Source organism: Saccostrea cucullata, unplaced genomic scaffold, assembly GCF_032062105.1.
Source record: "Saccostrea cucullata isolate Sc308-1 unplaced genomic scaffold, CSIRO_AGI_Scuc_v1 ctg403, whole genome shotgun sequence".
In the NCBI taxonomy this organism is placed as follows: Eukaryota; Metazoa; Mollusca; class Bivalvia; order Ostreida; family Ostreidae; genus Saccostrea; species Saccostrea cuccullata.
Window position 1 is genome coordinate 163,226 of NW_026932593.1, and position 27,227 is coordinate 190,452.

General features: G+C 32.8%; 3 protein-coding genes across 3 annotated transcripts; all 3 read right to left on the reverse strand.

Moving 5' to 3' along the window:
- Positions 1–237: 237 nt before the first annotated feature.
- Positions 238–5,962, reverse strand: LOC134235509 (uncharacterized). Its single transcript, XM_062717641.1, has 4 exons — positions 5,932–5,962; positions 5,584–5,767; positions 1,148–1,265; positions 238–336 (listed from the first exon to the last, which is right to left on the reverse strand). Exons 1-4 carry the CDS (start codon positions 5,960–5,962, stop codon positions 238–240), a joined length of 432 nt encoding a protein of 143 aa, XP_062573625.1.
- Positions 5,963–18,130: 12,168 nt separating this feature from the next.
- On the reverse strand, positions 18,131–22,111 carry LOC134235510 (uncharacterized). The gene is made up of 3 exons (XM_062717642.1): positions 22,021–22,111; positions 21,618–21,899; positions 18,131–18,222 (listed from the first exon to the last, which is right to left on the reverse strand). The coding sequence occupies exons 1-3, from the start codon at positions 22,109–22,111 to the stop codon at positions 18,131–18,133; spliced, it is 465 nt and encodes a 154-aa protein (XP_062573626.1).
- A 753-nt stretch (positions 22,112–22,864) lies between these two features.
- LOC134235511 (uncharacterized) lies at positions 22,865–26,002 on the reverse strand. Its single transcript, XM_062717643.1, has 5 exons — positions 25,780–26,002; positions 25,462–25,580; positions 24,729–24,841; positions 23,628–23,748; positions 22,865–22,869 (listed from the first exon to the last, which is right to left on the reverse strand). The coding sequence occupies exons 1-5, from the start codon at positions 25,806–25,808 to the stop codon at positions 22,865–22,867; spliced, it is 387 nt and encodes a 128-aa protein (XP_062573627.1). The 5' UTR covers positions 25,809–26,002.
- Between the last annotated feature and the right edge of the window lie 1,225 nt (positions 26,003–27,227).

The following is a 27,227-nucleotide window of genomic DNA, read 5'->3' on the forward strand; positions in this document are numbered from 1 at the left end:
CCATTAATACAAATTGTATAGCAAATTTTTTAAACTTGTATCAATGACTTTAAATTTATGTTTGTTAATAACAAAAAATTATTTCATCGAGGCAATGAAAAAATCCTAAAACGCTTTACATAACATGTACATCGTGCAATTTTGATAGCTTTTTAGTCAAAACAATGAATGTACCCTCTAAGGAGTACAATATTCGACAATTCCGAGGTTCAATATATTTGTTGCTTTAAGATTGATCTACCCTAAACCTATATCCTCTCCATTCACTGTAGAACCATTTAGTCCAATCTGTAATGGTTCTGTCATTCTAATTCCTCCTTCTCCATCTGGTGTAGGCTGTGAAATAAAGGAGAAAAATATGTCACTATTACTTGTAAGGCATATCATCACACTGAGATAATTGTTCACTTGTACCTTAAAATAATAGACTGCAATCATTGCATAAATATGTAGAAAATTCTGGCAAGTTCTGTATTTTATTGTTAGCGGACAATATAGCAATCATTTCTCAGCTGAAAAGAACTTTATTTGCAGGGGGTATAAAATCCACATTAAAAATGTTAGCATATGATTACAAATATCCAGGTAGTGCTAATTCAAGTTCATTTAAATTGCAATCCTGGGGCACATTTTCAAAAGGACATATGACCATGCAAAATTTGAAAGCTAACTTTATTTGTTTATTGTGAAATATTGCAAAATTCTTCTTTTTCTTTTCTTGATAATATCTTTATTAATTTGTCTCAAAAGAATTAAAAGTATTCTTAATTTTAATTTAATCTAAGAGAGGAAACTATTTGCAGGATAAATTTTAGTCTAAGTCACAACATAAGTCCCTTGCAAAATGAGAACTTGGGTATTTAAGGTTGAGGCCACAATTGAAGATTAAAATTTTACATGAAACAAGAGGCCCAAGGGCTTTAATGGTCACCTGAGTATCATACAATTATTTACAGGATCCATTATCAGTATAAAATCAACTGATACATGTAGGTTTATTGCCGAGAAACAGATGTTTACTAGGAGACTGTATTATTTCTTCCAGTGATCCTCAGTCATGTTTCAAAGTTTACAGATGTTGCCAAACAGATGATCAAATACATGATATTGTACTGATTACAATTCTTCATCTGTGTGACTCTGGGACTTTAAAGTTACTTACTGGGTTTTTATACACCTGTCTCTTCTTCCTAATGCAGATCCCAGCTGCTATAGAAAAAGCTCCAATTACTGCCAACAGACCCAAGGCTATTCCAACAATACCTCTGTAAAGAGAGCAAAGAAGATCTTTAAATTAACCAAGAGGCCAAGAGCCTGAACAGTCACCCTGCAAAGGGTCCATGCACTGGCAACCTTGGTATTTATATTTTAATCCAAGAAAAATTGATAGATGTTTTATGTAAAAAAAAAAAAAGAGGAAGGGGACATTTACAGATTCATGCAATTATAAAGTAAGTCTGTAACTCAGTAAAAAAAAAAACACTGGTAGAAAGTCAATCCATTGCCTGTATATATGTCAGTGCTAATTACACTCTACCAAAACATTAACAATAATATTGGTGTACTGAAAACCTGCACATTCTAACAACACAGGTATCTCTTGTTCTTTGAATGACATTTGTTTAATTATAAGCTTAGATATTTTTTTATCTCATTTTCATTTTTTTTAATTACACATCTATCTTAAATATCATTAAAAACTATTAAATTACTTTTGAATTTGAAAGGAAAATGCTTTTTCTTACACTAGGAAACATTAGGTTATCCGAGATAAGATTACAGAGCTCGCCTCAAAGAATGTTGTCCTTAAATTAGACAAAGTCCCACATTAACTATCATTCTAAAAGTGTACATCACAGATGCAAAATTTATTCAAATTTGATCTGATAGGGTTTGTAGTAACTTGGGAATAGACCTATCAAAAAACTTTAAACTTGTAGTCAAAAAACTTTAAACTTGTAGTCCATCCAGACAATGTAATTCAAATCAAGCATATGAAGCAAGTTTGGGATTGCTCATCCCTTCATGCACGGTTTATGCAAGTTTGGTTGATATAGGCCTTATAGTTTCTTGGTGATAGGCCTGTACCCATAACTTTTACCTGGTCCATAATCTGAATGTATGTCGGATTCAGCATCTGAAGCAAGTCCATTAGACAGTGTGCATCCTTGGATGTATCATCCATGCATGTTTGCTCAAACATTGAGCATATACTTGCTTTAGAGTTAACCTGCTCAAAATCTTTAACATGTTCATTCATTGAGCAAGTCCTGGCCTTCACAAAGTGTGCATGTTTAGATGTTTCATCCATGCAAGTCTATTCCACATATGGCTTATTAGTTACTTGGAAATGAGACCTGCATAAATAACTTTTTCACTCATGCACTATGCAGAAAATGTAGATTAGATTTAGCATCCTAAGCAAGTCTGGTAGAGTGCATCCTTAGATGTGTCTTCCATGCAAGTTTGGTCAATGTAGGGCTTATATAGTTACTTGGCAATAAGACCTACACCAAAAACTGCACCATAAATGTTAACCTGCTCCAAAAAAATTAACTTGTTCATATCTTTGCTGAAATTTCAGCATCTAATAACTTATCTGGTAAATGTAAAATTAAGGAATAACTGTCTTAATTTTCAATTTCATGATGTGATCAATTGATTGGCTTGCATGATAATTTGCATAAACACATGCCAATTGATTGATCAACATCATGAAATCGAAAAATAAGACAGTAATTCCATATATTGCTTGATTCTGCAAATTCATGTGCTACAAGCCCTGCTTCTGTTTAGCTATTTGTCCCGCCCTGCCATAAACCAGTATCATTGAAAGATACAGCTTTATTTTTTATTTTTTTTTTAGTTTTAGCCTCATCCCCTAAGCTTCATGGGAAAGGCAGGGAAAATGAAGATAATACATGTAATTATTGTTCCACTTCACCCATAAATAAAATATGCCAAAACTGGTTGAAATTGGTTCAAGGGTTCTAGAATTGTTCAAACTTAAGGTTGAAGCATGATGAATGACAAATAATGAACTATGACCCAGTTAAATTCCACACTGCCACAGTTAAATCAAAGTATATTGAAAGAACTGAAGGCCAGGCTTTAATTGCTCGGTTATACTGAGTGATCAGAAATTAGTACATTTTTTTTTACTTTTGGCCATTGATTTTTAACAACTTGTATGATTATGATTCAAAACAATATCCCATATACCAGTAATTAAAATTAGGCCATGCAAAATTAATTACTTGGTTCTCAGGCCTTTTTTCAAGAAATATGATGAGGGAGGGAGGCATTTTTTTTTCTTTTTTATTGCCCCAAAAACATGATGAGGCAGCTTTTTACATAGTACAAAACCTCAAAAAATGATGAGGGAGGTGATTTGGTGTTTATATTTTATTGATTTAGCAATAAAAAAGGCCAATGAGGCACCTTTGGAAGAGATGAGGGAGGGTCTGAGAACCAAAAAATTAATTTTTTTTTGTCTTAACAGTCCAGACCCTAAGATATGTTATGATTTTAAAATTTTATAATAATATTTCCAAGAAATTCTTGCATATTTTTTACTCAATAAGCATTTTTCTCCTCATAATTTAAAAATTCAGTCTGTGTATTTTATAGTCTCTTCTAGTCTCAAACAAACAGTACTTTTATCACCAACAATTACTACATGTAGAACACTGGTACATGTACATTGTCAAGCGTCTTCACACATATTAATTCTTAAAATTCCAATTCACTCTACTATTAGTTTGCTAAAAATCAAAACAGAATATAACCACTAACATAACATCAACAAAAACGAAATGAAACATGAAACTCTTCAATAATTTCAATATAAATTTATAACCCAAACAAACCAACCTCCAAATTATGTATCGTTTTTTAGTTTCTAAAAAGTAAAAAACCATTAATTTACTCTCATCATGCTAATACTTGATATTGTGATTACTTACTTAGCGGAATTCTTTCGCGATGGAAATGTCTATTGGATGGGGGTAAATGTGCTATTGAATACAATGTAAGATCAATCATTGTAGAATTTATAAGGACAGATAAGTAAAAAATCTTGCTAAACAATCACTGAACCAGCCTAATCAATTTTTGAGAGGAGCTAATCCTAAAATGTTCTATATTTAATGATATTTTTAACTAAGCTGACTCTTCTAATTAAATATTCATCTAAAAATCATCACAATTTAAAGCTGATTAAATATTCTAATCTTTTTTTATTTGACAATCTACTATTTGAAGTTTAATTCTTGGCAATGCATTATAATTTCGGCATAAAATTGTTCCATTCATTAAGTATTCCACATGTTGATTTCCATAGTTCTGCCCACTAAGTCAGACACAAAGACAGCCATAAGGATTTACACATGTTTATCAGGCACTTGACCTTTCACTTAGCAAAATTTGCATTTAGTTGTAAATATCAAGAAATCAACACACTTAGGCCTAACTCTAAACTTTCAAAGAGTTATCACAGAGAAAACAGTCAGAAATGTAACAACTGCTTGATAACCACAATGAAGTATAGATAAGTTGAGTAACATGTTCAAGTCTAGATCTACCGTATAACGGGTATTTTCCGCGGTTTTCTAATTTTTGCGGAATTTTGCGGATAGGACAAATCCGCAAAAATTACAATTGCAAAATGTTTCTACTATGCCTTCAGGTAATTTATACATGCAAGTATGATAAGTGGTGTGTCTGCAGACTCACTCATGGACCTGTCTTCGTTTGCGAGAAAATTCGGGTGACATCGAATCTCCGGTAGCTGCAAACAAAGTATGACGTACAGTTTCTCTTTCTTTCTTATTTTCCACTTATCAATCTTGTGTTTTGTCTTGAGACTCCGTGATTAATATTACTGCTTGTGTATGCAACAATGGTTTGATTGCCTCGTGAATTTCATTCAAATCAGACGACTGGCAGTATTAGTTACATCTCAATGCGCGTGACACGTGCGATTTTTGGGGTGGTTGATTATGCAACTGTTTGTTTTAGCATAAAATGAAACTCTCGAATTAATTTTAATGGCAATTAATTTGAAGTGCATTTTAGATTACGGCTTGGAGGTATTAATTATCATTATCTATAATATACTTATTAATATTATTTTGATAGATCAGATTAATGAACGTCTGCGGTGTTAGATTGAAGATTTTAATTATTGTTTGACTGGACAAGTTCTGTTGCTACAATAAATAATTTCAGGACTAGGCATAATTTTATAAACAGTGACTAAAAGCTAGTACTTTAATAGCACAATACCTGTTCTCATCCACGTTTCATTCCTGTGCCTGAATGAATTTACAAAACGTAATCATGGCAGCGTTCTAATAAATCTTAGAGTTTGGTGATCCTATACACCCCGTATATAATTTTTTGCGGTAAAGTGCAACCGCAAAAATTGAAAACGCAGAAATTAATTTGCTACCTTTTAGGGTTTAAATCGCAAAAATTTCCAACCTCAGAAAATACCCGTTATACGGTATGTATAACACACCTTCCTGGATTCTATGCCTCTCTGATATTTAGGATAAGCATGTACTGAATTTTTTTTATTACCCAGTTGACAGTGCTTGCATGTTCTTTGTTGTCGGTGCCCCTGTACTCTCTGTTGTCGGTGCCCCTGTACTCTCTGTTGTCGGTGCCACTGTACTCTCTGTTGTCGGTGCCACTGTACTCTCTGTTGTCGGTGCCACTGTACTCCTGGGATAATACTTTTGAGAACTGTTGTAGCATTTCTCAACTGCAAAAAAAATAAATAAAAAGTCTATCTACAATTGATCATTTGTTTGTTACAAACATGCTTTAAAAGTGTCAGGGACCTACAATTTTTACCTGTTGATTGTTCAATACTGAAAGCCGTTTTATTTCCACAGTGTTAAAATTCCACGATATCTTAAAAGGTACCAATTGTGATGGCTTTGATTTCACGCTGCATTTAATTAATTAAAAATTTATGCTAAGCATTTAAACTTTTTTAAAAACACATAATAGCATTCGCGATGGGTTTAATTTTGCGAGAAAATTAAAAATCACGAACATAGCAAAATTAAAGCCAGCATGATTATTTGCCAACCTACAGTATATTTTGAAGTCAAGGGACTGCTGTATACATAAATTCCTAATTATTAAATAAATGAGGAATTATCGCGTAATTTCGCTAGAAACATTACTCATGAAATTCAGTTACTTGCTTTTATCATTATTTTCTTGATCATTCATTGGTGAAAAATTATTATCATGATTTGACTTTGAAGAGCTCTTTCGCAATTGTCATAATAAGTAGAGTACCCGCATCATTATTCTTTTCAAGTGTCTATAGTAGTGTCCTATTGTGCATGTATCCTATTGTATCGTGCAAGTATCCTATTAATCGTGCCTGTATCCTATTGTATTGTGTTTTCAGTTTTATCAGGTTTTGTGTTTTCTTTCATGTTTTCTGTTTATCTTGTTTTGCGTTTATTGAGTAGATCGTTCATCAGGTTTTATCATGTATCATGTTTTGCGATCATCCTGTATATTCAGAAACCCTCGCTTTTTATCTCTACTGTGGGGGGTGGATGTAGAAAATTTTAAAAAGGCATGACATATTTTTAAAGATGTTTTTTAAAGTGCAGAATTTTTGCTAAAAAAACAAGATGTGTTTGTGAAACACTATGCGTCCAGCCTCAACAAAGTTCGAAAAAGCTACTACTCAGACACGAAATGGTTAAAACTTTTTGAATCAGAATTAGGAATGAAAATTGAATCTCTTTGGGTAAGAGGTTTAGATTTTATAGTTAAGATGTGTATTAAAATAGGCAACAAATTTTGGAAAGAGGTTTTACTTAATTGGGTAAAAATCATTGATTGCAGTGGTAGTCAAAAAACATATAATGCTCAAATTCTTCATGAACATATATGGTTTAATCCAAGAAATAAAATAAATAATTCCTCTGTATTTTTAAAAAGTTATTTTGATGCAGGCTTTGTTTTCATAAGAGATTTGTTTGACGTTGAAGGAAAATTTATAAGCCTCGAGTACCTCAATAATCTGAATGTACAAACTAATTTTGTAGAATATACCGGTTTAAAAATAGCCGTTACAAAGATATTGAAACGTATTGATCTTGAAAAAAGAGAAGAAAGTGGACCTTTTATCCCAAATTCAATTTACATTTTATATAAAAGCACAAATGGTTGTAAAGATATGTACAATATACTCATCAAGAAGACAAGAGGCCCAGGGGCCACAGCGCTCACCTGAGCACATCGGGCTTGAATTTAACACCCCCCCCCCAGGCATTCATCATTTGAACAAACTAGAATCTACACTACCTGAGGATGATTCCATATATCACTAGTCATAGCTTTGAAGTACTTGAAAAGAAGATTTTAAAAGATTTCCCTGTATTTCCCTATGTAAAATTTGGGTCGGCCATTTTGACCCCACCCTAAGTCTGGGGTCATGATTTGAACAAATTAGAATCTACACTACCTGAGGATGATTCCACGAGTTTCACCTTTCCTGGCGCAGTGGTTGTTGAGAAGAAGATTTTTAAAGATTTTTCCTATATATTATTATGTAAAACTTGGGTCGGCCATTTTGGCCCCACCCTAGCCCTAGGGGTCATGATTTGAACAAACTTGAGTCTACATTACCTGAGGATGATTCCACATGAGTTTCACCTTTCCTGGCCCAGTGGTTCTGAGAAGAAGATTTTTAAAGATTTTTCCTATATATTATTATGTAAAACTTGGGTCGGCCATTTTGGCCCCACCCTAGCCCTAGGGGTCATGATTTGAACAAACTTGAGTCTACATTACCTGAGGATGATTCCACATGAGTTTCATCTTTCCTAGTCCAGTGGTTCTTGAGAAGAAGATTTTTAAAGATTTTTCCTAATATTATTATGTAAAACTTGGGTCGGCCAATTTTGCCCCACCCTAGCCCCGGGGGTCATGTTTTGTATAAACTTGAATCTACACCACCTGAGGATGATTCCACATGAGTTTCATCTTTCCTGGCCCAGTGGTTCTTGAGAAGAAGATTTTTAAAGATTTTTCCTATATATTATTATGTAAAACTTGGGTCGGCCATTTTGGCCCCATCCTAGCCCAAGGGGTCATGATTTGAACAAACTTGAATCTACTCTACCTGAGGATGATTCCACATGAGTTTCACCTTTCCTGGCCCAGTGGTTCTTGAGAAGAAGATTTTTAAAGATTTTTCCTATATATTCCTATGTAAAACTTGGGTCGGCCATTTTGGCCCCACCCTAGCCCCGGGGGTCATGATTTGAACAAATTTGAGTCTACATTACCTGAGGATGATTCCACATGAGTTTCATCTTTCCTGGCCCAGTGGTTCTTGAGAAGAAGATTTTTAAAGATTTTTCCCATATATTCCTATGTAAAACTTGGGTCGGCCATTTTGGCCCCACCCTAGCCCTAGGGGTCATGATTTGAACAAACTTGAATCTACACTACCTGAGGATGATTCCACATGAGTTCCATCTTTCCTGGCTCAGTGGTTCTTAAGAAGAAGATTTTTTAAAAATGTCATTAATTTTTCTCTAATTCATAATTATCTCCCCTTGGAAAAGGGTGTGGCCCTTCATTTGAACAAACTTGAATCCCCTTTACCCAAGGATACTTTGTGCCAAGTTTGATTGAAATTGGCCCAGCGGTTCTTGAGAAGAAGTCGAAAATGTGAAAAGTTTACAGACGGACAGACAGACAGACGGACAGCTAGACAGACAGACGGACGCCGGACAAAATGTGATCAGAAAAGCTCACTTGAGCCTTCGGCTAAGGTGAGCTAAAAAAGCAAACAATTAAAGCATTAGAAAAATGGGAAAATAATGGAATATCTTTTGGTGAGTTAGAATGGAACAAAATATTTGAACTACCATTTAAAGTTACAAAAGAGGCAAAATTTGATCAGTGGATGCAATTTCAAATCCTGCACAGGATTATTGCAACAAATAAATACCTTTATAAACTTAAACTAATTGATTCACCTGTTTGCTCATTTTGTAAACAAGAAGTTGAAACAATTGAACATTTATTTTTTGAATGTTTCTGTGTTAAAAGAATATGGTGTCATATAGAGGAGTGGTTTATAAAAAACTTCCATTTTACTATTAATTTTGATAGAAAAGATATATTGTTTGGAAAATACAACAATAAAAACATGTATAGATTACACAATATAATAATACTTACTGTTAAACAATTCATTTTTGCCAGTAGGTTTAAAAATATGCCTAAATTAACTATAGTAATGCTAGAAAAAATAATTGTAGATAGAATACTGGTTGAAAAGGCTATTCTTTTAAGAAATTGTAAATTTTCAGAATATGAAAAGAACTGGAAAATTATTTGTGATATGCTATAATGTTCTTCAAATTTATACTCAAATGTACCAATATGGTAAAATAGTGAAAACTGTTCCCCCACCTCACTTTGTTTTCCTTCCTCACCCCTCCCCTTTTTTTTACTTTTTTGTATATAAAGCTTTCACAATGAGGATTCATAATATACGTGAATGTCATATATCTTATGCAGCTTTATGAAATGAATTTGTATTTAGCATATACCAAAGAGAATTTGTATAAAGAATATAAGATAAATTATATGGAAGAAAAATTATATAGTATATGTATGTATTGAATGTAAAGAAATATATTGTACATAGTCTGTAAATGTGAAAGCAAAAAATAAAAAATTCTATGAATTAAAAAAAAAAAAAGTTCGAAAAAGCTATTTTTAGTACATGTATATAGGTCACAGTCAAGGTATTGTTTGAAAGTGATTAGTGGAGTATGCATACTAAATATGAAGTCCCTATCTCCTATGATTCAAAAGTTATGGCAAAAAGTGGAAAAATATTTTTTAGCATATAGGTCACAGTCTAGGTCACAAGGTCATTAACCTTGATGTCATTTGAAAAAACTTTCTTAGTGGAGTATGCATACTAAATATGAAGTCCCTATCTCTTATGGTTCAAAAGTTATAACAAACAGTTGAAAAGCTATTTTTAGCATATAGGTCACAGTCAAGTTCACAAGGTCATTGACCTTGATGTCATTTGAAAGAACTTTATTAGTGGAGTATGCATATCAAATATAAAGTCTCTATCTCTTATGGTTCAAAAGTTTTTGCGAAGGTTAAAGTTGACAACAGACAAACAGACAAACAGCCAGGACAAAAACAATATACGCCCCAGATCTATCGATCCGGGCGCATAAAAATACAGACAACATGGACAAATCAAACAATTTTATGTCACAAATCTTTCATAACCGGTGCATAAATTTTGTATACACTATATACTGTAAATGTATTATATTTAGCGTGTACGATATTTGCCGGAAATTGATTTTTGAACAAGTTAGATTTGATTCAGCGCATTTCTTTATTTTCTTATTAATGTATATATGTGTAAGACATTTGGCATTGTACTTGAATTAGCGGAAGTTTCTTTCCGCCAAAAACGCTAAAAAGAATACACCGCCAAACGTAATACGTTTACAGTAGATTTTCAACTACATGTACTTGCATTCTCTATTTAGTAATTGGGAAAGATGATAAAAGGGAGGACATCCTGAACAATTTCCTCTTCCTCCCTGAACCACATACGATCCATTTGGTAATATGTTCCACTCAGGACACACATTTCCTTAAACGAGAGAAAAAATTTCCATATTTTACATAATATTACAATTTATCATTTAACGTTTAGAGACTTCTGTTAGCCTAAGAAAAAAAATCAAAACTGTTTATAGATTATCCTTTTTTGCAATTCTTAATAATATTGTTCTTGTTGAGAACAATAATATGAATTTACATATGTGTGATTAATTTTCAAAATAATTTCCAAAAGTAATTTGAGAGTTAAATACTGAATTTTACATTTTGGTCACATGTTAAAATGGAATTTCTCTGATACATTGATTCACATAAACATGTAATTGTTTCATACATTTTATCATACATGTAATTGAAAAAGAAACCAAGAGTACAAAATTTTCATGCAATTAATCGAACTTTGCCTGAAATTACAACAGCTGTATCAGCACAATGCAATATGTATGCTTCAGCCAAATGTATTAGAGCCATAAATTATTAACAATTTGCAGTTCAATATCTAGACAGTGTACTATAGTATTAGTTTTGATTATCTGCTGCATCAGTAGACCTATTTACCCATATCGATTTCTCTCAGTTTTTTATTAGATTTGTCCATGAGATTTGGCATTTGCCAGTGAGATTTCATTTTCCATTGATTTTACATATATAAATGGAGAACAACTGCTTTTCTGATTACTTAAACATTTTATATATTTTTAAGTCATTTTATCCCACAACGTTTTGCCAAAGCGACATAACTTCTGTGTTTGAATTTTTTTTCTTAGCGTAAAAAAGCATGAAACTGAGACAGATCACAACGAAAACTAACTATTCAATTCTAAACTAGTATATTTCTAATTTCCATTTTTTTCATAATAGCAAAACATGAGACGTATTTTGGACTAAAAATCCATACAAAATACAACGAAATCGTAAGAGTAAACAGGTCTGTGTCAGACTTTAACACTCAAGTCCTACATGTATACACACCATTCAAGCATATGTCAGGTGCACAACCCCAAGCGAGTGTATCATTAGGGACACTGTACAGGCAAACTAACGATACATTTTCTTTACAACTGATTGGGTTCTCCAGATGTGTGTTGCATGTAGCACTTGGATGGAGAAATTTTACTTTATCCACTACCCGAGTTAACTCGCATCCCTGCAAATATTCACAAAAATGCATGTCACTAAAAGACTATGTAAAACACCAACTACATGTCACATTACTTGATTTTAATTTTCTGCCATCCAACAAAAGGCGAGCTTTTTTTTTGCTGTTACAAATCATATATTAAGTACCGCTTGTCGAAATGTAAGAAAAATATCTTTTTTTTAAGCAGGAAGATGTGAGTGAATCTTTATTATCCTTTTTCTTAAACTTTCACATAGTAGTACCACATATATTTTCAAACCTACCTCTACTTGGCTCACTATTATTCTGAAGCATATGAAAAGCTTCCAAATCTCTTTCTTTGACGCTAAGGTAAGTAGATTGGCAACAATCCAAAGGAGTAGTTTTCCAATCTTTGGGCATCTTTCATACTCCATAGCAAATGATCCTTAAAAACAATAATGGATTAAATTTAATAATATAATTTTATAAAATTTTTTGCTACAATTTGCTATAAATTTTTATAACAATCTGTTGTTCCTATAACATGTGCATTGTAATGAATGTACCCCCCCTATGCTTTTTACTTTTACAATTCTAACGAATAGAGTCATGCAATGACTGTAATATGATATTATATAAATGGTGCCTGTTTTAGAGGGTAACATTTGAAATTGACACCCCAAGGAAAACCTTTGTCAACCGACGCGTCTGAGCGGAGGTTGACAATGGTTTTCCGAGGGGTGTCAATTTCAAATGTTACCCTCCAAAACAGTCACCATTTATTTTATTATACTGAATGTCTTATTGATTTACGACGTCAGCAAAAAAAACCTTCGATCGTCTTTACGTTCATGTGTAGAAAGCTTTCACACTCGAATTAGAGTCATTTATTATATAAAGTTTCGTTATTTCTGGCTCGCAAGCATGTTTCCTACACTCGCAAGCATGTATCGTCTGTCGTTTGTTGTTTTCAAGTCAGCTATGACCTCAAGTTAATTCCGGTTCTTTCAAACGTGCAACTGACGTTTTGAGAATTCTACGGTGAACCGTACATGCATAATTTCCATGCATGTGGCATTACCGTTGTGTTACCTGTTGTCACGTGTGTTGCTAAGGCTCAGGGTGATCGAACGGATTGTTAACTGCGTCTAAACCAATCAGATTTTAGTATTTAACATGAAAGTATAATAATGTACATTAATTGTGATAATTTGGAGCCGGTTGATGTAGTTTTCATACACCCTGTGCTTGTAATTAAGATAATAAGATGTAAACAGCTTGTTTTTGGATAATATGTTTGTGTTATGACATGATGTAAAAGTCTTGAATACGAGTTTTAGTGTCTTAGTATGTACGTAAACAATGTCGAGGAAATTCGGATTGTGCCTGATTTCAATTTTTGATACCAATGATATTATTTTGTTGTACTTAATGTGTTGTTATGTTTAATCTTAAGTTAATTTATAAATGTTACCTGTGCTATTTGGCCTGAATGTGAAGAGTATATGTGCAGCCACATTTTTCCGTCTGCTCTTTTTTAGTTAGCTCACTGATAATGTAGTCGATAAATTTATGCTCGATTATTGATTATTTGATGTGGTCAATCGTTGGATTAACATTATGTATTATTGTATTTCAAAGTTGTTTAATATATGTAGTACTCGATGATTTAATTACTGTATACAGGGTTATTTTCGCCCCGTGTTAATTTCGCCCTTTTGAAGTTGCAAACTATTTTGCCCCATTTTAAATTTGCCCAATCTTAGTTTTAAGAAATTATGCTGTGTAATTTAAATTCGCACCGTTTTAAATTCGCCCAATCAGGAAAAGGCGAATGGGGCGAAAATAAAACGGGGGCGAAAATTTCCCTGTATACAGTATTATCTTGTTTTACGTTGTACTATGTACGGAGAATTGGAAGATGTTGAATATTGATAAATCTATCAGTTATTTACTGTACAATGATTTCTTAATCGTATCACACGTTAGGTGGCTCTTGTCCAAAAGCAATTTATTTTGTGTTATCCTATCACAGGTCACGATTCTGATCACATGATTGATTATCGATGTTGCCACGATATTTGACTATTGTTTGGTATATGGTATAAATACAGCGGTTTGAGGTTTGGTAGACTCTTTTTACCATTGATTTTAGGAGATTAGTTGGTACTTTTTGACGTTTTAATGAGGTTTCAATTTATTTAAGTTTTTTTTTTAATTTCTTTTTTTTTTTATTTATTTGATTAGGATTAGGTTTTTATTTATTTAAATCGCAGGGATAATGACTGATGCAGTGATTAAATGTAAGTTATTATTTCCGTGATTATTTTTTTTGAGTTAGGATATTTTTTGGAAATTGATTGATTTTTAATCTGATTGAATTTCATTGAAATTTTATTCATTTTTAATTGAGAAATCTTTTAAATTGATTTAGAGTAAATTTAATTATTTTGAGTAAACTTTTGATTTTTATTAAGTCATATTTTTCTGTTTAGAATTTTTTTTTTTTGACAAAGGACTTAGTAATTATTAACCATAGTTACGTATATCAAGGCAGTAATTAAACTGTGATATACACTGTGGTCTAGTTGACTTAATTTATTCATACTTTAAGTAGGGATAACCATGTGAATGAAGCAGTAATTTAACTGTATTTTCCCTTTGGTAATTATTACAGAATCTGTAAATGTATTTATTTGTCTCTGATAGGTAACCATAGTGAACAATTGAGTAATTTAACTCAGTTCAGAAATGGTGTTTATTAAATCCTGTTTACATTAAATACAATGTTTTCATTACGGGATTATTCAACTAGAGCTATTCCCCTTGATCCAGTCCCTTCATTTTGGGAGGTTTTAAAGTACATGTAGTTCTGGTGATACATAATTTTAATTATGAATGAGATGTGTGAAAGAATATTTGATCTATTGTTGATATGTAATTATAATGATATTAAATAAATTAAAATCATATTTTTGAAACGTTGATTAATCTTGATTATACATTGAGTTGATGCTTTCTGCACAGGTCTGAGGAAATTGACTTTGATTATTTTGCACACAATTTTTATATCTTACAAATTAAAAATGCTGCTGCGCTACTCAAGAGCTTATTAGGTTAGTTATAAATTATTGCTATCCCTGAGCATTACAGTCACAGTAAAACTCGGTTATAAAAAAGGTCACTGTGACTTTTGAAATTCACTATATCTCTAATTCGTTATTCTTTAAATTTATGTAGTTGAGGATTCAAGATAATTTTGGTATATCTGTGAATTCATAATATCTGTGTTAACTTGTACTAAACAAGTTTTACTGTGTATGTAACTGATTACAAAAACTGTAAAGTTAACGTATTATATTTGGCATGTATGATATTTAGTGGAAATGCATATCTCAACAAACATTAAGAGATGTTTGTAAAACACTTATGCCCCCCTCCCCCACAAATTGGAAGTTTTCTAAGTCCAAAAGGGCATAACTCTGTCAAAAATGGTGTGATCATACCCAAAACATAGCTTGACCAAGATATTCATCTGACTAATCGGCATACTAAATTCCATTTCAATATGTGCAACCTCTTCAAAGAAAATGAACGGAAACTGCAAAAATATGGAATTTTTTAAGTCCAAGGGGCATAACTCTGTCAATTATGGTGCGATCGTACCCAAAACAGAACTTGATCTAGATATTCATCTGACTGATCTGTATACCAAATTCCATTTCAATATGTGCAACCTCTCCAAAGAAAATGAACGGAAACTGCAAAAATATGGAATTTTTCTAAGTCCAAGGGGCATAACTCTGTCAATTATGGTGCGATCGTACCAAAAACAGAACTTGACTTAGATATTCATGTGATAAAACTGTATACCAAATTTTATTTCAATATTTGCAACCTCTCCAAAGAAAATGAATGGAAACTGCAAATAACTGGAATTTTTCTAAGTCCAAGGGGCATAACTCTGTCAATTATGGTGCAATCGTACCCAAAAAAGAACTTGACCTAGATATTCATGTGATATACCTGTATACCAAATTTCATTTCAGTATGACCAATGGTTATGAAGAAAATGAACGGAAACTAAATGGACCGACAGACCGACCGACAGACAGCAGCAAAGCAATATGCCCTCCCTTCTTCGAAGGGGGGCATAATTAGCGTAGATTTGATTTAAAGCTATCTGAATGTCCTAGAGGTTAAGTATAATATATAAGACATTATTAGCAATGTACTTGATTAAGCGGATTCTGACTTCGCCAAAACCCTAAATAGAATACATTGCCAAATGCAGTACATTTACAGTAATTTATAACGAGACATGAAGTGAAAACACTGTAATAAATAAAAATCAGATTCTTATTAAGACATACCTTTATATAACTTTTTTGAATTTTCTTCTTTCTTTTCTGCAACAGATGGTGAAGACCTGGCACCCTCATCCAATACTTTGTGCCTGACTTCTCCTGGATTCAGGTCTAAGACTTCCTTTTTTTTCTTACATGAAGATGAATGCATGACATCCTCAACCAATGTTCTGTCCTCTTCTCTGTTTTTCGTCACATCCTCTTGTTCTTTTTCTAAAGGAGGTGAAGATGTTGCATCTTTATTCAATGCTCCAACTTCTCCTGTGATCAAATCTCTCTTTTTCTTTCCTGTAGAAGAAAGTGAACTATAAATTCCAGCATAAAACTTGAATAACCAAAATGTATCGAGTCCCTAGTCCACTCTATAGGGCCAAAATTCAATCAGAGTTCATCTGGAACTGACTTTGATTTGTATCACTATGCATGTTACAGTTTGATGAGAAGTTTACCAATTTCTACAGCAACAGCTCCTGTCCATAAATTTACAAATAAATGGAACAAGAGGCCCACGGGCCTTATAGGTCACCTGAGTATCATGTAACAACTTTTGCACAATTGAATTTGGTTCATGTTTTAAACCGGAGGCCATGAAATTCACAATTTTGAAAGAGGCACCATTGCTTATCATAATTGTACACTTAGCTTGCTTACTCTAGTTACTTAATACCCAGAGGTAGATCAGAGTAACAAAGAAAAAATGCTCTTCCAACTAAAAACCAGTTGTGCACCCCACCCCAAAGGAACCACTGACCCTGAGGCCACTTATTTCAAAATTTTCGAAATTTTATCATAAATTTTATTTCATCATAAATGGTTGATTAATACTCAAGAGCAGATTTCAAAGCATTAATTTATTTTCAGACTATGTACATGTAACAACCCCTACCCCTGACCCAGGGGGCATGGAATTCACCATTTGATAGAGGCACCTTTTTTCACCATAGATATATATACTTAGATCATTGGCATAATACCCAGGTGCAAACGAAAAGATTTTAAAAGAATTAAAGTATTTTCACTATAGAGCCCCACCATAACACCAGAACACCTGACCCAGGGGCCATAAAATTTACAAATCAGATTGAGGCACTAATGCTCATTATAACTATTTAGTTTATTTAATACCTAGGAGCAGAGAGGAAGATGTTCAAAGAACTGTTTTTTTTCACTATATAATCAATAGAGCCCTGCCCTTACACCAGAACCCCTGACCCTGGGGCCTTAAAATTCACAATTTTGGTAGAGCCACTCTTGCTCATCATAACTATGTACTTAGTTAGTTTATTTAATACCCAGGAGCAGAGAAAATTTTCAAAGAAATATTGCATTTTCACTATATAATCTATATAGCCCCCCTAGCACCAGAACCCCTGACCCTGGGGCCTTAAAATTCACAATTTTGGTAGAGGCACTCTTGCTCATTATAACTATGTACTTAGTTAGTTTATTTAATACCCAGGAGCAGAGAAGAAGATTTTCAAAGAAATAATGCATTTTCACTATATAATCTATATAGCCCTGCCCTAGCACTAGAACCCCTGACCCTGGGGCCATAATTTTCACAATTTTGGTAGAGGACTCAATGCTCATTACATTCATACCAACAGTTTGACTGCTTGATGTCCAGAAGTAGAGAAGAAGATTTTTAAAGATTTCATTATTTTTTGTGGTTTTGGCCCCACCCCTCAGCCCCCAGGGGGGTGGGGACCATAAAATTCACAATTTATCTTTCCCTTTACCTATAGATACTGTATACCAAATTTGGTTGAAATTGGTTCAGTGGTTTTTGAGAAGAAGCTGAAAATGTTCAAATGTTAACGCACAACACACGACGCATGACGACGGATGAAAACGGATAGCAATAGGTCACCTGAGCGACTCAGGTGACCTAAAAATTTAATTTCAGCATGTGTTTGAGACCCAACCCCCCTTTTATTGCAATTTTTAAAGAACTACAAAAACCACAAAAGCTGGTTTTAATATATTTTAATAATATTATGTAGAACTAAAACTTTGGCGACATACCCTCAGGCTGTAGTTGTGCTGTAGCAGTCGACAGCTCCTTTCTCAGCTTCCCAAGATCAACAGTGGCAGCTTCTATAATTCCAAATAGAAACAGATTAATTATCTAGGAAATATCTTTTGATCACAAAGCTCAATAGAAAAAGGATGTATTCTTTTGCTGATAAAGAATAGTATTAATAATTTTTAATTCATCTGTCAAAATAAGCATTTAATATTTTCGCACAATACAGTCCCTGAAACGTTCTACTTTCCCATTTTTTCTTTCATTCACCATTTGTTTAGCGTTCATTCAGCATGCTTTCACCATTCGCTCTTGGTGGTTCCCAGTTTTGTGTTCACCAGTCACCATGCGCTCAAGTTCACCATTTACAAAGCGCTCAACATTTGCTCTTCCTTCCGTTTACTTTGCATTCAACTTGCGTTCAACGTTTACTTATCGTTCAGTCTTTGTTGCCATTCGGAACTCCGAAGTGAAAGGACTTATCTTTTCAATGGCAGGGAATTATTTCTTTTTTAAAAATTAATAACTAAGATATCATGTTTGAAGAATCATTATTTCATGGCAAAAATTATCTACAATATTTATATTTTTATTAATTATAACTTAGATGTTGTTTTATAAATGAAATTTCTCTGGAAAATAAATGTTGTTATAAGCACAATAAGTACCTATATGCATATAGAAGAATGCTAAAACATAGGTAATCGTCTTTCAGCTACGCACTTTTTTTTTAAATACATGAAAACATGTTAGAACTAGTTCTGAGAATTATGAACAGTACAGCAGCCAGATATTCAGCTTATTAAATATCTTTAGAGAGAATTAAGGCAAAGAAGCATGTATGGTCACGTGACTCAGTTTAATTAAGTCATAATCTCTCATAAAATATGTACAAAACCAGATTGATACCACAGTATTTGGGAAAAAAATGACTGTTTGTTTGAGTTCACCATCTTGTATAAAAATATCTAAAAACATTTAAACTTTTTTGCAAATATTTTCAAATCATGGTATAGATTGATCCACTCTTCTTTTTCCCTACACTGCGCGTTCAATGAGTCGCTGACGTCATAGTGGATCTTAGTACAGTAAGATTATATACAAGGTAAAACACGGGTAGTATACTATAATATCATAAAAACAGGTCATGATCAGTACATGGTGGAATATTTTATGAATTACAGAACACAAAAAGTATTTTTACATGGTTGTTGATGGAAATATATTGTAGTTATGTTTTACTTAGCTTATTTCGCAAATGTGTGACGTCATAGTAGGGTTTTTCCAGTACTCGAGAAATGTAAACATGACACGTTTTTCTCAACCTCATGTCTTGTTTAACAATGCCCTGTGCAATATTGAGCTCAGCTTCACCAATTGATATTTTTGCAGTTATTCAATAACATGAGGAACTTGCATTCCGACGAAATTTTTCAAATAATGAATGATAGGATTTTTTGTCATTCAAGGTGTCTTAAAAAGAACGTAACTTTCCGTCTTCAGATGTGGTGTGACAATTAAAAGAATCTTTCTTTTTCGAATTTTTAATCCTATTCATACTCTGAAATATTTTAAAAGACACATGTTCGCTGACATCATTTTTATCTATGCTGAAAAAATTCCATTATGGACCGAGTAATGGGCCCAGAAATATTGAGAATCAAACTTCACTCAGACATTGTGGGGCATAGTATTTGTCACCCAATATCTCAGAAATAAATCTAGAAACCTATTGATATATCTGCTTTAAGGTACGTGGGACATACTAAACAAGATATATACAAAATACGAAAAAAATTGCATGACAAGTATTTTTTCCAGCTAAAGGTCCTTCATCCCCTTAAATTGATAAGACATCGGAAAATTAACTGGCAAAATTGGAAATACACAGTTTACGTCATTTCTTTCTGTTGCAATCAAAATATTCAGTGATAGACAATGAAATGGGTGGGTACATTTTGACATGGACGTACATCGGACTGAAATTGCAGATCGAAATTCATTTTCAATCCACATCAGCTACGCTAGAAGGCACGTACAATTATTACTGATTGACCCAGAAGACAAATAATTTCAATTTTGGTACAGTTTGATTTTTTTTTGTCCAGTGTCCTAAATAAATTAATATTTAAGGGACAAATATTTCATTTCTGTTTGGTAAATATATGTATATGTTTTGTGTTGAGGATGGGGGCTGAACGATTTTTAAATAAAGTTGTCCTACAGTTTTCAGTGAGAATAAATATAAAACTCAGGCACTCTTATAATCCTAGAAATAAAATATATTGTCATATTAAGCCATGACCTGACTCAACAATTTTTTAACCCCCACCCTTCCCCTTCTAGAATCAAATATCTCCTGAAAAATAATTTTTGTCTTCTATGATATTTCGCGTTCTTAAAATTATATAAGCTAAAACTCATATTAATGTGAACTTCAAACAATATGTGCATGACATTGTATTTTGGAGTTAAAACTAGTTGATTTTTGGATCATATATTCACTTTTTGTTTTGAAAACAGCTCAGGTTGACTGAAAATGAATTTCAATCTGCAATTTCAGTCCAATATTTTCCCCACATCCGCATCGAATTGTACCCACCCATTTCATTGTCTATCACTGAATGTTTTGGTTGTAACAGATAGAAATGACGTAAACTGTGTATTTCCAATTTAACCTTGGTCACAGCTTTTGATACGGAAATATATGTATGGTTGTTACAACCTTGGTAATAAATTCATTCTATAAGTTGTAGTTTTCTCTTCTAAAGTCCACATTATTTTATAAGTTAAAAGAATAAGCATATTTTTTTTTATAAGAAGATTAAATATTATCTTTTATATCACACACATTCGGTAACAATTACACGTTTTACATCAATAAAAATCGTGTTTTTAAAATATTGTTTTAAAACATTATTCATATGTGCAGAGAATTTGTTTTCATTATTTATTTATTTATTTATCTATTTTTGTTAATTTTTATTTCAGCACCGGACATTAAAATACAATAGAATAATTTCAATGCAAGGAAAAGATCGGAGGCATTCCGAGTAAATCGTTCATCTTGTATTCACCCTTGAAGGCCTTCATTCACTTTTGCGCTCCGTTCGCATTCTGTCTTCACTCACCGTTCACCATTCACACTTCGTTTACCTAGTTGCGTTCAGCGTTCACACATCGTTTACTCACCGTTGGCTATGCGTTTGTTCAGCGTTTGTTCACCATTCAGGTGGGAAAGTAAAATGTTTCAGGGACTGTACATGTTTATCAAATACTCTTAACCAAAAATTCACAAAAACTTTTTTCATTTGTGATTCAGTCTGAAATCCATCCTTGATGACTAATTTCTGCTACTGAGAAATCTTTCTACATAAATACACTTTTGAGTGAAATGTTCCAAAAAGAAAATATTTGCAAATAAAAGAAAATCTCACTATTTCTCACAAAAATTGGCCAATAATACCTTCATGACTCCTTTTCTTCGACTTTCTTCCTACAGCAGATTTCCTTACAGGGCCACTAGACAGAGTTATCTTTTCCTTTCCTGGATCAAGTGAAACAAGGCCCGTCAATGGTTTCAATTCTTCTGCTAGACCAGATGACAGACCGTGTGCCGTCGAGCGCTTCAGTTCTTTTGGCATCCCTGGATCACATGATTCATTAAGACCACTGAATGGATTGACATCTTTTTCTTTTTCCATTGCCTCAGAGCCAAGTATCTCTCCTGCAAACCCTGCTTTAATATCTAAAGGTAAACCAATGAATCCTTTGTAATGTAAAAAAAAAATCTGCTCTTAATTAGCACATTATTTGACTAAGCAAAGCCTTTCTGATCTTGAGAGAGTTCTCTGTCCATGCATACATACCTTTTGCCATTGACTGCATTAATGGTAAATGGTTTGCAGACTTTGATCTAATAGCCAACTGTACATTTTTAACATTTATTTTGTTATACATGTAGATATTAATTACATATAAATCCATGCATTTACTTCAAAGATATCTTCAGGATTTAAGGAGGCTAGGGCAACAAATAAACCATCAGATATAACTTCAATTTTCAGATGCAAAGAAAAATTTTAAACATTTTAATTTTAAAATTTCATCCCTTTTATACATATGTCTTTAGATGGAACTCTTCTATTAAAGAAGATCGGTCCTACTAAACAGAGAACCCTAGAGAACTCTAGAAAACCTGAGGTTTATATGGTGAATTTTGATACTTTTTGGCATATTTGGGTTGATTTTTACTAAATAAATCATATTTTATATATAAAATCAATTAAAAAGTTATTTTATATAAGTTTTCACCAGAAAAAACGTAACAAAATAGAAGTAGCAATATTTTATGACATCCCGATCCCGATTGAATTTCAAAAACATTAATCGAAATAATAATTCTTATCACGTAATTTTACAAATATTTTTCACATTATTTTTTATCTAATTTAATGATATGTATGATTTTTAACCATTTACTCTTATCTCAAACATATTAATTAATTTCTTGCTAGTTTTATCACGAAAGCTATTATGTAGTAGTAAGATATTATAGTAATCTTTTAAAAGTATATACACGCTATAATTTGCGCCACTTAAAATACGACTGGAAATTGATATAATTTGTTTATCAATAAAAGTTAGGAAAATACTGTAAATTACTTCATTAAAATTAAACGCGTTACAAAGTTATCAAATTATAATTTTTTATTATCCTGCAAGGAAAGAAAAACAGCTATCTTTAAATTAATCCATCACGTGACGCCGTCGCTACTTTTAGATTGATAAACACACGTGGCGTAAAGAAAACAAGGTAGGCCGTTTGAGATATATACTACTCACTTTTGACGTGGATGGCAAGCGTCTTACTTAATGGTACTTATCTTTTAATGTATTCAGTATCAACCATCTTCTCTGTTATGACGCATATTTACCTTATATTAATAATTGTTGTCAAAATGCAACATACCTCGATGTCTGTGATTTCCCATTGACATGTGTTTCTATATATAGACCTACTGTTTACGCACTTCCTTCATCAATATTCATGAAAAGACTGAGTCCTTAATTCCTAGATATTGTTAAATTGTTTTGTTATTACAACGACATCTATAGTACAGTTTTTGTGGAAAATATTATTTTTCATTACACTTCATGTGTTTTTAATCATTAATCATTTTGTTTCACACAAAATTTGGTGTTCATATAGCGTATATGACTTTAAAATAAGCAAAAAAGTTGTTAAAATAATTATTTCTTTTTTTTAATTTTGTTTTAGCATGACATATTAGTTATTCAAAATATAAATATTTTATTTACAGACAATAAATATCTTAAAATCATTAGGGTTCTCTAAGATTCTCTAGAGTTCTCTTGGGTTCTCTGTTTAGTAGTACCCAAAAGAAGATCAATACAGTCTAAAAATGGCCACAACCACCCAGCCCTCTCAATCAATTGCTATGAGAACACCTACCTTCCTTGAAGGTTATTCCCTCCATCTCTAGTGTTAAGAGTAGGAATGAAGGATCTTCATTGTTTACGCAGATTTGAGACATCCAAGGCCTGAACTCTGAGGACCCCTCCCAGACCTTGGGCTAAGGAATGAAATGATTTTAATCATATGAATTGTACAGTGTCATTCTTTAACAAAAAGATAAAAGACTTAATGTACAGTAAAACTTGACTAATCAAAACAATACTGGTTCAGTGAAAACTGGCTGGGTGAGACAACAGTCTAGATTGAAAAACATTTTAAAAAGCAATTACATGTGACTGTCATAAGCAAAAGAACTAAATGCGGTATATTGCATATCTTTGCCCCCAAATGTCAAATGTTGAAAAATTCTTGAAATGTGCTGAATTTTATAAATTGTATGAGAAATATGAAATAATAGAACATATCATAGTTTCAAAGTAGTTTATTGACAATTTTTGTTTTTATGATTTCAAAAACTAGTCCGATTTTAGATCTTTTTTTAGAAAGAGGACAAAATAAGCAAAATTTGAACAGTTTTAGCTTTAAAATTTATAGAGCGCAAGTTTACTAGGAACAATATTTAAATATTTCATTGATATTATCATTCTAAACATTATATCAAAATTTTGAGCCTGATCAGTCCTGCGCTCGGTGACTTTTACTCAAAATATCGACGTAAAATATACATTTTTCTATGGAAATCATGGAAATTTTAAATTTACGTCGTTTTAGTGACATCATTATAAACATATGATGTCACTGATTATGAAAATATTCAGTGCTTTGAAATCAGCATATATTCCCTTATCTAAGAACACAAATATTTCTCCTTTTAAAGTTTGATTTGGGGGGCAAATATTGGTTATTACCGAATAAAGTTCTTTCAGTTGGATTACAAAACATCGAGCTTGGACCATCTTTGCTAGGCAGACAAGTGTCAATTTCATGTACATGTATGTTTTCCTAGACTCATCAATTTGAGATAATAATTAAGGTTTGACTGTATGTATAAGCCTAACTTTTTTAATTTATCCACTTTTTAAATCATTTTGGAGGTTGGGAGAGTTAAAATAAATCTTACACTACAGAGCAACTTACATCATCCAATTTATTTGTTCCACCATATCGTAACTGAATATTTAAGCCAATTGCACAATCCTTATTCTCTACATGTCCACTCAAGTCAAAACCCTGAGACAGAAACTTTTCCTCTGAAAATATTCATAAAACAATTTACTTCTTGGTTTGAAACAAGACTGTCAGATTTCTGACTTATTGCAACATGATGTTTTCAAATTGGCTAATATTAATACAAAAATATTTTGTAGATGATGTAATGTTACTTGAACACAAATTTGACAAATGCTGTGGAATTGTATTCCTCATGGAGGGGGTCAATGTTCGTTGATAAACAAAATTTGACTGGTTAATGGTTAATGGGGATGTTATTTCTTGTGTCATTTGACTCAGTTGCATATATTATCAAGACAAATAAATTAACCGATTGAAATGTATATGTTTTTTGTGGGGAATTTAATGGTAATTGGTTGGTAATGCTACCAATAAAATCAACAACCACTGAATCCCTAGCTGTGAACAATAATGATTCCCAGAGATGGAACAATATCAGAGATATTGATTCTGTGTGAGGATGATACACTTATTATGTGTGAATAAAATATCAAAATATCACCAAAAATATTCTGACATTTTTTCCCTTTCACTAAAACAAATAGCTGAACATAAATACAAAATACATCATCATTTCCACCATTTGTGTACAACAATCTAGTTTTCATCCCAGTACAATGTACTAATGATTTCACGGTACCTTTATCCTCTTCTCTATCCATTTCAAGCTGGCCTCTTGTCCACTTTTTTATATTCAATAGTAGGGCACCATCGTCTACATTTACATAAGATTGCCACAATGAATGCTCTCTGCAAAAACTGGGAAAAAATAATTAAAATTAGTATACAAAAATCATACAAGATCTAACTTACGATTAAGGAATAAGATTAAATCAATGATAATTTCTTCAAATGGAGCTCATATAACTTAAATAAGCTTCATAAGAGAACAGATATTACTAACATCTGTTGGGAGAAAAAATTCTATTAGGTGACTTAAATCAATTATTATACATACGCAATGTGATCTTTGCTGTCCATTTCCATTACTCTCTCAATCTCTTTCTTTCTTTTGATTTCACTGGAATGAAAATAAATACAATCAATACAGGAACAGTAGTGATATTATAGGCCTAAAGTACAAGAAAGTCCGATTAAGAACATATTATTTTTGTTTCAGGAAATATACAATGCCAACAATAAAAAAATGGTTTGTTTGATATATTCCGACTGACCCATCAAAATTGCCCCTACCTAATAATTTTTTAAGCATTTGACATTTGGTTAACAACATAGTTAAGATTGACACTAGCCAGAAACTTTGAACTTAATTAAGACAGAACAACTATCGGTAGAAACAACAATATTCTGGCATTTCAGTTACAATTATGCTGAACTTCAGTGAGGAAGGAGTCATTCTATCCACAGGCCTCTGAATTTCTATCAATAAGCCGTTACATGCTTGATTAGAGTGATATATATAAATATATATACCTCTCTATATTTAAATACACAGGTTTGCAACAACCTTTTTATACCCCCTTGCAGACTCGGAGCCGAGTTTTTGGGAAAAACGAAAGTGTCTAACCTTTAGTGTGCAGAACTGTGCCCAGGATTGATTTTCCTTAATTCCATCGCTTCAAAAATTTCAAATGCATCGAAATATAGACGCAATCAACCAATATTTTCCACTTTTCAAAAAAAAAAATCTACCCCTTGCCACCGCCATGCGCTGACGTCACGTAAAGAACGGGGTGGCAAGTTTTTAGAAAAGTGCAAAATATTGCCGTTTTTCATATTTCCTAAGTGCCGTTTTCACCAGGTGCCATTTTGACTTGTACCCGTACCCACTTCTACCATGATCTGATGATGGCTCCGAGCTCTGACTTTTTCAAGGTTCGCCTCCGTCAATATAACTGAATAAGTCACCAGCCAAACAATATTTTTTAAAACTCACCTGTACTATTCTCTTTAGAGAAGTGGACAGGCTTTCGCCTACATCCACGAGGCGAAAGCCTGTCCACTTCTCTAAAGAGAATATCACCTGTACATGTAAATATAGACTGTCACAGTTGCAATCCACTGTTTTCCATTTTGAAATAAGCAGATTTTTAAATTAAATAACCTTTACTCACCGTCTCACCATGCTCATAGCTTTCTTCACGGTAGGGATTCCTTCACGGTATTCACCGTCAGACTATCAGTTCCCCACCTGTTCAACTTCAAGTTCAAGGCTGTTGCCGAAAGAGCAAAATATGAAATCTCGATCCCGACTCCAAAAAAAAAAAAATGCTACGTACGCAGAGCAAGATGCAAAAAACAAGGAATTACAAATAAATACACCTGTAATGTATTTTCCAATTCAAAATTGAACAATGAACGCATTTTAAAAATAAAAATCATAGACCTGTATCCAGGCTTTTGAAGAAATTCCACACTTTTTGAACATTTAATGTACTTTATTTC